Here is a 13,106-nt window from a genome sequence, read left to right on the forward strand (position 1 = left end):
TCCAGAGATTACCCAGATGCTGGACTTAACAGTCAAAAAGTTTAAATCATTGTTACTATATCCAGGTGGCAAAGATAACTTGAAATTAATGGGAAGACAGAAATTTTCAGTAAAGAAACAAAAACTATTTAAAAAAAAAAAACAAAACACAAATTTTGGAATTAAAGGATATAATATCAGAAATTTAAAAAATTTCACTGGACGGGTTCAGTGGCTGAACGCAGAACACTGAGAGAAGTGTCAGCGGATGTGACAAAGGAGCAACAGAAATCATCCCATCTGAAATACAGACAGAAAAAGGTTGGGGAAAAATGAGCAGACTCATGACAGTGGAAGAAGAAAAAAATGTAGTGAAGAAAAAATATCTGAAGAATGGCTGAAAATCTGCCAAATTTTGGCAAAATATATAAAGCTACAGATTCAAGAAGCTCAGTGAATGCTAAATAGATTTAAACACAAAGAAATACACACGTAGATACGTTTTTAAAAAAAATCCAACTGTTGTAAACTAAGCAAAAAGAAATGCTCTTGAGAGCCACCAGAGAAAACAGTGTATCAATATTACTTACAGGAGGGCAATAATTCAAACAAGCATGTATTTCTCACCAAAAACCATGGAGGTCAGAAGGCAGTAGAGCAACATTTTTAAAGTATTGAAATACAAGAGCTATGAAAACCAAATTCTGTATCCCAACAAAAAAATTCTTCAAAATGAAAGCCTCCCCTGCTTTCACCCCCCCCCCCAAAAAGGACATTCTCAAATGAAGGAAAACTAAGAATTCATCACCAACAGAACAGTTCTTAAAGAAATACTGAAAGGGAAGTGCTTCAGGCTGAAGGAAGAGGACACTAGAGGGGAATGTGGAACTTAAGGGAAGAATGAAGAGCAAATGAAATGGTAAACATCTGGGTAAAAATAGTCTTTCAGCTCTTTATGGCCAGAAAGCAAATAATAACATTGTCTGGTGGGGAAATCCATGTATGAGATGTAATACATACAACAACTATAATATACAGAGGATGGTAAAGGGACCTAAATGGCTGTAGGGCTTCTACATTTTACTAAAGATGGTAAAATATTAATCCTAAGAATTCTGTGAAAGGTTGGGTATATATTATAATCACTGAAGCAACCACTATAAACACACACAAAGAATAACACCAGGGATAAAGATGGTAATTATGGAATGATAATAGGGTCAACTAAGAGAATTTAATGCCCTTAATGTATACGCACCTAACAATAAATATTCAAAATACCTGAAGGAAAAAACTAAATAACTGAAAAGAGAAATAAACAAAGAGACAACCACACTTGGAAACTTCAACACCTTTCTTTCAGTAATCAATAAAACAAGTAGACAGAAAAATCAGTAATGGTATAGGAGATCTGAACAATCCTATTAACCAAAATAACCTTACATTTACAGAACACTCTACCCCCAAACCAGGAGAAAACACATATACAGGTTTTTCAAGCATGTATGGAACATTTAATATCCCAACAGAAACCATATCCTCGTCATAGTCATAAAATGATTTTTTTAAATGGAAAAACAATGACAAAAACAATAGAGAAAACGCAAAGAAACAAAACTCGGGTAGCTTTTTTAAAAAAATTAACAAATCTCTATAGCAAGACTGACAAAGACAAAAGAGAAAATAAAAGTCACCAATATCAGGAACAAAACAGGAGACTTCCCTCGTAGTTTGATCCCTGATTGAGAACAAAGATCCTGCATGTCAAATCTTTAAAAAAGAAAAACATTGAGAGAGGGAAGATATGTTGACTGAAGAGGAAAAGGCTACCAGCTTTGTGGAGGCAATATCTCAGTCAACTTTGAAAGATGTCAAGATTCTTTCATAAGAGGATAAATGATGGCTTAATGTCCTGAGTACAGATAAGAAATTTCAGATCCTAAACAGGCAACAGCACTGTACCAGTTTAGCTGGGGTACAGATGGAAAGAAATTAACTAAGCAAAAGTGGTACATGGGACCAGGCGATGACCTGTTATTCAGGAAAAATTCCTGAAGCCTTCTGTGCCAGTTATCAATTTATTGAGTTTTAGCTCCAAATCTAACCTTCTTTGCCCTTCTCTGTAATAATGAAGTTGAATTCTAGAAACATTTCTCCTTTGCCAGCTGGCTCCAAGTTAAGTTTTGTCAGTAGAGAGCTGGGAGGACACTGCAAAAGGAAAAAATGGGGTCTTTCCTTTCTGCTTTTAGTGTACTCTAGCCTGTTTCTTCTCAAGCTTGCAGCATCCAACAGTATGAGGGACACTCCATAGTGGCTCACCCCTCAGCAGTGTTCAGCAGAAAGTCTAAGGGTGCCTCCCCAGAAAATTCTGCCAGTGGCTCATCTGGCTCCCCAGTTGAACACCCAGCAGGAGGCTTTCCAACAAGTTCTTTTAGTACCCAGAAGGTGCCTTCTGATATGCCTCCTCAAGTTATGGCACCAGTGAACTCTGTCATCCACTGAACCAGAGCCTCACCTTCTCCAGGGAGAGCTGAATCTGGGAACGACAAAGTTATTCTTTCCTAGGGCACACTGCCTTAGTCCTACAGTTCCTTCCCAAGTCTGTAATTACTGTATTCTTCTATGTTATCTTCAGCTTTTAATAGTTAATTCTCGGTTACCAGTTAATAACAACCAGTTAATAATCAGTTAACTTCGTAACTTTCCTGTTAAACCATGTATTGGTAGCTTCTGTCTGCTGACTGGACCCTGAGAACTACAGAACTATAACTCAAAGATAGGGATCTTTCACACACCCAATTTTAAAAGATTTAAAAAAAGAATGCCCCAAGGCCCAGAAACAGCTCCAAGAAGCTATTTGAGTATATTCAGGAGGCTGGAGTTTGAATTACCTCTGGGGTTTGTATGCGATCCAGATGGGATACTTTGCAAACACAGGAAGAAGTACTGACTCAAGTGAGGAGAAAAGAGGAATAGAGGGGAGGGGACCACTGAGTTAGCCCTCCCATAAACTGGAAAATCTACATCATCAGACAAAAAAGAAACATAAGTGTTTGAAAGGCTATTTTAAATACTGATGGCTCATGACAGTCATTTGCTATACAAGTTACACTGATTTAAGACAAAATAAAACCCTGAATAATTTCTCTTAGAAAGAAACTGAAGTAGTCAAATGGTATCATGTCTCTCAAATGGATACATGTCTCTCTGAATCCCTGATTTCATTTGCAGTGTCTTGAGAGGAAAACAAAAATAGCTACCCCTTCAATATTTAGAGTCACATAAATATACAGTATGATCTAGAATCAATAACCCATCAGCTAAAGTGAGAATGGGGGTTTTTCAACCAAATGAACTCAATAAATAAAATCTTTACTCAGTGAACAATACTAACTTTAAAAAGGAAATGATATAGGTAACAACAAATGATTAAAAGCTTACAGAATTTTGTGTAAAGGTTCTGACTTTGGAACAAGCAATTCTGTGTCAAAGAGCTCAAGACTAGGGAACTATTGCCCAGTTACCATTCCTACCTAAGTTAAGAGAAAAAACAATTAAACTGTATTTTAGGCATGAAAAATTTAACAAGGAAGTGAGATGTCACAACAAATACTTAAAAACCATTTAAAATGTTCTGAAATAACTATTTATTGGTTATTAAATACCGTTATTAAATAACGGTACAGAAATTTTTTTTAAACACATGACCAAATACCACAGAGCATCTATCTAAATTACCAATAACTGTTACAACCTAAAAGTTCCAAGTTCTTCTTTTTTAAAAACTTTTTATCTTTTCTTCCTCCCAAATGTTATTCCAACTCTTTTCACATCTTCTTATCTGTCCTCAACAGAAATGAGCTACTTTTAGAACACTCCAAAATGTTCTTTTCACCTGAAACAACAAAATCCATTATCTTCTTTCTTCCCTGGGACTTCCTTGGGAAACTATCTTTAAAAGGGATTCACTTAGGAAATTAAACGAACATAATGGAATACATGAAATCATAAGTTATTGTGAGGGGGGAATTCATGGACCTTCTTTTTCTGTTTTCTAAAATGCTGGTATGCTTTGTAGTTATAAGGAGCATTTACTTCAAGTGTTATAATATTCTAAGAAAACTGTACATGTTTCTAATAAATTCATTCAAAATTCCATACTTCGGGTAAATGATTTTCAATCTTACCACCTAACTTCTCAAAGGGACTAGTACCTCAATCTTTCTCAACCAGGAGCCAATCACTTCATTTTTAATACTTCTTTTTGTTGACTGATCATGGCAAAATATATACATAATATACAAGTTACCATTTTAAGTGTACTATTCAGTGGCATTAAGCAGATCTGCAATGTTGTGCAACAATTACCACTACCCTTTCTAGAACTTTTTCATCATCCCAGAGAGAAACTCTGTACCAGTTAAACACTAACTCCCTATTCTCCCTACTCTTGGCCGCTGGTAACCTCTATGCCATCTCCTGTCTCTGAGTTTGCCTCTTCTAGGTATCTCATGGAAGTGGAACTGTACAATATTTGTCCTTTTCTGTCTCCTTATTTCATTCACCATGTGTTTTTTAAAATACATATGTATATATATACACATTCTCTTTCATATTATTTTTTTAAATTTTTGTTGTATTATAGTTGATTTACAATGTTGTGTTACTTTCCATGTATAGCACAGTGAATCAATTACACATATACTCACTTAGTATGTTTTTAAGGTTCATCCATGTAGTATAAATCAGAATTTCACTCCTTAAGGCTAAACAATATTCCATAGAATGTATATACCACATTTTATTTATCCATTCATCTGCCAACAGACATCGGAGCAGCTTCCATTTTAATATATTTTAAAATGAAACAATATAGTAGAAAATAACCAAAATTAAGCAAGCTTCTTCAAAATGGGGGGAAGAGAGAAAACAGAATAGGGAAAAAGTAGAAAAGCTTGTATTAAGGATTAAGGAATAAAAGTAAAACTGTAAAAAGGAGCACAGCTTCAATAAGCAAAGTATCTATTTCATCCCATAACCTACCTAAAAGGTCTAAAGATTTTAAGACTACCATGTGACACGTCATGCAGCAAGAGGGTAAGCTATAACTACATGTAAATATGATCTTCCAATCCCTGATACTTCATCTACTCATTAACATGTAGGTTTGCAATGTCTATTATGTGCCAAGCCTGGGGGGAATGGGGGAGGGGAAGGAGACTGCCAAGTGGATGGAGATGATGTCACTGCCTTCATGGAGCTAATAGCTTAATGTAAGCTAGAGAAGATACATGATTTTAAGACCAAAACAATATGCCATTTCAAATCTTAAGTACTATGAAAAAAGAACATAGAACACTATTAAGAACCTAAAAATGGAAAATGTGATCTATTAATAGATCAGGAAGTCAGACAAAGGTCTCTGAAAAAGGCATATTCAAGTTGACACCTGAAAAAAACAAGAGTTAACTGAGTAAAGGGGTCAGCATGTGCAAAGACTAGTCGGGAATGACCATCCCTACATAACTGGGAACTAACAAAAGTGAGCCCCCTGCAAAAGTTACAGGAATGGACAAAACTGCACTTGAGTTGGAGAGAAGATAATGAGCAAAAGAACTGAGAAGAAAAGTTTACAGAGGAAGGAAGAAAATTAGGAATCTCTGTGGGCACTTCAAGTAAGGAAACATTTCAAGAAGGAAGTATTAATAGCAGTCACCTGTGTTAAATAATACTGAGTGGTAAGACAGGCAGAACTAAAAGTTCTCTAAGGTAACAAAATGGAAGTCACTGGTGGCTTAAAAAGTACTGCTTTGTGCTCACATAACTGTATTACCACAATAGCTTAATCAAGAACAGCTATTTGTAAGTTGTCACCAAGTGAAGCCAGAAGCTAATTTTTGATGACTCCACCATCTTGCTACTTTTTTTAAGTTCTTCCTTTTTATCCCTCTTCTGTTCTTATTTAGTATTCTTTCTTATACACTATTCATGCCTACTCTCTAGAAATAATAATGACAAGTTTACAGCCACAGAGCCTTACTATGTTAAAGATGGACGATCCTGCAATTGTCATTTAGACCTAGGGCATTGTTAAAAGAGTTTGATCTCTTTATGCCAGGCTTCCTGGTCTATTTCCTCAGTGTGTATCAAAAGTCTAATTTAATGCAAAGAATTGAAATCTCTTGTTTATTCCTATTCTAGAAAATTCTATAGTGTCATAAAAAAGATATTAAAATACCTTTGCAATTTCTCAGAGTAACTAAAATCACTATCATTTTCTCCTGTAGCCTATACAAATATCTAGGATGAGAGTATTATGCTTTAATCTTAATCTAGTAAGTCTAGCCAAACTCAAATAAAAATTATGAATGTCATTGATAAATTAAGAGTGATTAATCTTTTAATAATTTATAAGAAATATGTTTAAAGACTAACTCTTCACACATTTTAATGGTTTAATTTACAAATGCTCACTTTTTTTAAGGAACATATTAACTATTCAGAGATAAACTAACTTTTACTTCATATTTAATATTAACAGAGCAAAGCTAATTTGTCCCCAACCTACTGACACTTGGTCACATATCAAAGTTTTTAACTGTATTACTAAAAAAGAGCCAACTTTAAAAAACCTGTAATTTCATGTTAAAGAAAATAAGAATTAAAAAATCTCGAACATGCAATGGCTATTCATCAAAAACTATACAATCCATCTACAAATATTTCAATATAGCTCACTATTTCTCAATAGCGACAACACTGGTATCTGAGCTGAACAACTCTCCCCTGTGAAGGGCTGTCCAGCACAATGCATGAAAGACATTTAGCACCCTTGCTCTGCTCCCGTTACCACCATAGTGCTCCCTCCTTTCTAGTCATGGTGATAATCGAAAACAGTCCCCCCAAATTCCGAACACTTTCCCTACGGGTGTTACACAAATTTCACCCCTGACTGAGAACAACTGGTAGCACAGCAACCTCTTTCTCTTAATGAAAATGTCTCTAATGTAGACACCCAGACGTCTGCCTTAACATATAAAATATACTGAACGTAACTAACATTTTTTGATGACAGAGGGTCTTGACTATGAACGGTGACTATTATGTCCTGTTGTGATATAATAAAGCTCTTAGAAATTAAAGTGTGTTTTACCTTTGGTCCTATAATAATTGACCCTGGCTGTTTTATTTGAACATAAGACTGTTACTTAGAACACATACTGCTTTATATATTTTTTCCACAATTGTTTTTGGCCAAGGTTATTTTTTCCTAGACTACATCTAATACATCTATCATTCTCTGAACTTTTTAGAGTACTTTTTATTTGCTAATGACCAAGCTTAAAATGGCTCCAGGCCTCCTAAGAATTAAAGTGCATGGGTGTGGCAATAGCTATCTTATGAGAAATTTTTTCTAACTTACTTTTGGCTTTTTACCTGTGCTATGACTGAAAACTCCAAAATCTGTATTCAATAAACCATAAATTAATAAAGCAATTGCTACTAAATAATCTTTGAAGACTGCTATACACTACAATATATTCTAATCGAGTATTATAATTACCACAAATAATACTTAAATAACTCACCTGATTTCTTTTAGTCCTTCTCTCTGGATAACTTGAAGAATTTCTTTATGACTCATGGGTGTATTGGGATATTTTTCTAAGACCTAAGAAAAAAGTATATAATAACAAATTATTTAAATTCTTATAATTACACATGTAAGCTATATTTCTTTTTATTACTGCTACGTATTAATTTTCTCTAGTACATAGAAATCCAGAGACTTCATCCCTTAAATTTTGGGATAATAAATGAAAAATTAATGGACATTCTTTAAATAGGAGATTCTTTTCTTCAGTCACAAACCATACATCAAATCCCAAAGCAGAAATGAGTCAAAAAAGATTACTAATTATTATGAATGCATAATATGAAATTATGCTTACTTTCTGCCTCCAACCCTACATGACTACCTGTAGACTTACTGGAAATAGCTTAAAGATATCCACCTTTACATTTCCAAACAAAGTCTAGTACATTTTGGATGCTCAGTAATTTCTTAACCAAAATAAATGAACAATATAATGAGATTAAACAGTATCTGTGTTCTGGTAAAGAGGATATAAGCAAAATTTATCCTGTCTCTCCTCTTGAATACAACTAAAAACCTGGACAGAGGACATGGAGTAGCTACTTATCTGACGACTCTGTAAAGGGAAGCAGTTGGTTTCGAGGAGGAAACCAAAACCAGAAGTCCTACTAACCCAGCAGTGAGGTTCCTGGTTTTATTTCCCCTAGGATCACTCAGTCCAGACTCCAAAGCAGTCTCAACTCAGAACTGCACAGTAAGTGCAAACAGAAATGGCTTCAAGAGAAGTCTTCCCTTTTTCTGTCTGAAAAGCAGTCAAGGGGGCCCCAAAAGTGGAGGAAGATCCTCTTGGTTTTTTCCCTTTCTCTCAGACCCCACTCCGAAGCAATTCAAAGGCAGCAGCTGTGGCAGTGATGATACCAACCAGTGGCTGAACAGGGACCTAAACCTTCAAGAAAGCGGATTCCTTCCAATTCTATGAATGTGGCAGGAATTCCTAAGGTTTACATCCTTTTTCGACTGGTTCCAAATAGGAAAAGGAGTACGTCAAGGCTGCATATTGTCACCCTGCTTATTTAACTTATATGCAGAGTACCATCATGAGAAACGCTGGGCTGGAAGAAGCACAAGCTGGAATCAAGATTGCTGGGAGAAATATCAATAACCTCAGATATGAAGATGACACCACCCTTATGACAGAAAGTGAAGAGGAACTAAAAAGTCTCTTGATGAAAGTGAAAGAGGAGAGTGACAAAGCTGGCTTAAAGCTTAACATTCAGAAAACTAAGATCATGGCATCTGGTCCCATCACCTCATGGGAAATAGATGGGGAGACAGTGGAAACACTGTCAGACGTTATTTTGGGGGGCTCCAAAATCACTGTAGATGGTGACTGCAGCCATGAAATTAAAAGACGTTTACTCCTTGGAAGGAAAGTTATGACCAACCTAGATAGCATATTAAAAAACAGAGACATTACTTAGCCAACAAAGGTCCGTCTAGTCAAGGCTATGGTTTTTCCAGTGGTCATGTAAGGATGTGAGAGTTGGACTGTGAAGAAAGCTGAGCGCCGAAAAATTGATGCTTGAACTATGGTGTTGGAGAAGACTCTCCAGTGTCCCTTGGACTGCAAGGAGATCGAACCAGTCCATCCTAAAGGAGATCAGTCCTGGATGTTCATTGGAAGGACTGATGCTGAAGCTGAAACTCCAATACTTTGGCCACCTCATGTGAAGAGCTGACTCCTTGGAAAAGACCGTGATGCTGGGAGGGATTGGGGGCAGGAGGAGAAGGGGATGACAGAGGATGAGATGGCTGGATGGCATCACCGACTCGATGGGCATGAGTTTGAGTAAACTCTGGGAGCTGGTGATGGATAGGGAGGCCTGGCGTGCTGCGATTCATGGGGTCGCAAAGAGTCGGGACACGACTGAGCGACTGAACTGAACTGTTGCTTGGCATCAAAGGCAGATGCAGCTGTGGAAGTATATAGCAAAATGAAATGAAAACATGAGTTATTTAGCCATAGAACTAGGAAGAAAGTTCTCTAGGAGCCAGAAAATGTCAGCAAACTTGTAAAGAGAAAGGAGCTCAAAACGTGACACCAATAAGTTCGACAAACACTCCTGGGGTCACCCAGAACTAAGCATATATGTGCACACGACCCTAAACATACTATCAGGTTCTCAAAGTTAGCACTCAGTGGTGCATATGCAGGAAAGATAAAAACAGAAGTTTTAAAAACTAGACACCAGAATTTTAGTGCATAGAAGGTAGGCCAAAACTTAGAACCTGAACTTAAAAGGCCAAATGCCTACTTTAAAAAGCACCCCCAATCCCTCAAAATAAAGTACCAACAACATTCTCCATAGGACTCAAATGAGACAGTATCAAAGTTTTACTGCAACAGGAATGTCACAAAAGGAAAAAAATGCCTAATATACAAACCCAAATCACTTGACATATGAAAAAAAATCTCAGTAACTCAACAAAGGAAAAGACAACCTACAGACAACAAACTCGAGATGACACAAATGCTGGAATTTTCAGGTAAAGATTTTAAGGCAGCTATTATAACCATGCTGCAAGAAGTGAGAGGGGAAAAAAAAGCGAGAAGACTATTCTTAGTGGGAAAAAAAAGCATTAGCAAAGAAGTAAGGTTGATCATACCATTGTGAGTGTACCTGTGTGGTACATAAAACAAAATTAAAATTAAAGACTAAAAAATGCAATAGAAAGTAAAAGCCAAAATTCTCTGGAGAGGCTCAACTGCAGAATGCAGGTAACAGAGGAAGAGACTCAGTGAACCTGAAGATTGAGCAATAGAAACTATTCAATTTGACAAACAGAAAAGTTATGGGGGAAAAAACAAAAAATGGATGAACAGAGCCAATGGGACTATATCAAAAGGTCTAACAATCATGTCACCAGAGTCCCAAAATGAGAAAATAAAGAGTAGCATGCACAAAACATAATTTAAAGGAATAGCAGCAAAAGCTTAGCAAATATGGTGAAAGATACACACTTAACAATTTCAGGAGAACCAATGAACCTCAAACAACATAAATTCAAGGAAATCTATACCCAGATATAACACAACCAAATTACTGAAAACCAAAGAAAATTTTAAAATCTTGAAAGTAGCCAAGGTATTTCACTTAGGAGAATAACAATTCCAGTGACTCAAGTGGGTTTCTCATCAGAAACCATGAAAGGCAGAAACAGCAAAGTACATTTTCGAGTGCTGAAAGACAAAGACTGTAATTAAAAAATTCCTGTCCAGAAAAAAATATCCTCTAAGAATGAAGAGGAAATTAAGACATTCTTAAAGGAAAATGAAGAATATTTTCCACTAACAGACTTCCTTTAAATTGCTTTCTTATAAGTCAATTTTGTATTCCTTTTTTTCTTTTTATCCAAATTTTAGGCAGAAACTCTCTTTACCTGAATCATTTTCCATTCTTAACCTGGAACCCTTGGCAATGGATGAGAGTAAAAGCTAAAATTGAACCAATCTATATTATACTATCAAAGGAGTTACCAATTAGCATAGCAATTGTATCGCAAACAACAGATACAAGACTTATGTGAGAGGTATCATTTGAAGTCAGATATCTCAGATCAGTCACTAAGGTATCAAGATGTGATATCAGCAACTACCATTTATAAAGAAGACACAAACAAGTGCTAATCATTCTCTCAGTTAAATGCCTCAGCTCAGTTCAGTCACTCAGTCGTGTCTGACTCTTTGCGATCCCATGAATCGCAGCACGCCAGGCCTCCCTGTCCATCACCAACTCCCAGAGTTTACTCAAACTCATGCCCATCGAGTCAGTGATGCCATCCAGCCATCTCATCCTCTGTCATCCCCTTCTCCTCCTGCCCCCAATCCCTCCCAGCATCACGGTCTTTTCCAAGGAGTCAGCTCTTCACATGAGATGGCCAAAGTATTGGAGTTTCAGCTTCAGCATCAGTCCTTCCAATGAACATCCAGGACTGATCTCCTTTAGGATAGACTGGTTCGATCTCCTTGCAGTCCAAGGGACACTGGAGAGTCTTCTCCAACACCACAGTTTAAGCAATTTTTCGGCGCTCAGCTTTCTTCACAGTCCAACTCTCACATCCATACATGACCACTGGTGTGTGAGATGAGCATTCTTTGGGATTGCCTTTCTTAGGGATTGGAATGAAAACTGACCTTTTCCAGTCCTGTGGCCACTGCTGAGTTTTCCAAATTTGCTGGCATATTGAGTGCAGCACTTTCACAGCATCATCTTTCCGGATTTGAAATAGCTCAACTGGAATTCCATCACCTCCACTAGCTTTGTTCGTAGTGATGCTTTCTAAGGCCCACTTGACTTCACATTCCAGGATGTCTGACTCTAGGTGAGTGATCACACCATCGTGATTATCTCGGTTGTGAAGATCTTTTATGAACAGTTCTTCTGTGTATTCTTGCCACGTATTTTTAGTATCTTCTGCTTCTGTTAGGTCCATACCATTTCTGTCCTTTATCGAACCCATCTTTGCATGGAATGTTCCCTTGGTATCTCTAATTTTCTTGAAGAGATCTCTAGTCTTTCCCATTCTGTTGTTTTCCTCTATATCTTTGCATTGATTGCTGAGGAAGGCTTTCTTATCTCTCCTTGCTGTTCTCTGGAACTCTGCATTCAAATGAGAATATCTTTCCTTTTCGCCTTTGCTTTTCACTTCTCTTCGTTTCACAGCTATTTGTAAGGCCTCCTCAGACAACCATTTTGCCTTTTTGCATTTCTTTTCCATGGGGATGGTCTTGATTCCTGTCTCCTGTACAATGTCACGAACCTCCGCCCATAGTTCATCAGGCTCTCTGTCTATCAGATCTAGTCCCTTAAACCTATTTCTCACTTTCACTGTATAGTCATAAGGGATTTGTTAGGTCATACCTGATGGTCTAGTGGTTTTCCCTACTTTATTCAGTTTAAGTCTGAATTTGTCAATAAGGAGTTCATGATCTGAGCCACAGTCAGCTCCCGGTCTTGTATTTGCTGACTGTATAGAGTTTCTCCATCTTTGGCTGCAAAGAATATACTCAATCTGTTATCGGTGTTGACCATCTGGTGATGTCCATGTGTAGAGTCTTCTCTGGTGTTGTTGGAGGAGGGTGATTGCCACAACCAGTTAAATGTCTCAGCAGCAACCTTAAAAGGGAAGCATCACTACTCCCATTTAAGAAGTGGGATAACTAACCCTCCGGATAGTTATCTATTGTTATAGATAACAAATTTGCTAATGGCTAAGCAAATTTCCAAAGTCAGAGGCTGCGGCCCAGAGGAACAACCCCACGTCCAAGGAGCGGCGGCTGCACAGGCGAAGGAGGACTGAGAGGAGCTACCCCACGTTCAAGGTCAGGAGGGGCGGCCATGAGGAGATACCCCTCGTCCAAGGTAAGGAACAGCGGCTGTGCTTTGCTGGAGCAGCCGTAAAGAGATACCCCACGTCCAAGGTAAAAGAAACCCATGTAAGACGGTAGGTGCTGCGAGAAGGCATCAAA

The 13,106-nt window shown here is 37.4% G+C and overlaps 1 protein-coding gene across 1 annotated transcript in view; it reads right to left on the reverse strand.

The window, feature by feature from the left end:
• The window catches only part of ASXL2 (ASXL transcriptional regulator 2), a 115,144-nt gene that overhangs the window by 65,209 nt on the left and 36,829 nt on the right, over positions 1-13,106 (reverse strand). The window contains exon 2 of the mRNA XM_065928702.1: positions 7,569-7,651. Coding sequence (XP_065784774.1) covers positions 7,569-7,651 — 83 coding nt within the window. The remainder of the gene's footprint in view (positions 1-7,568; positions 7,652-13,106) is intronic.

Source organism: Muntiacus reevesi, chromosome 3 (assembly GCF_963930625.1).
Source record: "Muntiacus reevesi chromosome 3, mMunRee1.1, whole genome shotgun sequence".
NCBI classification, from domain to species: domain Eukaryota; kingdom Metazoa; phylum Chordata; class Mammalia; order Artiodactyla; family Cervidae; genus Muntiacus; species Muntiacus reevesi.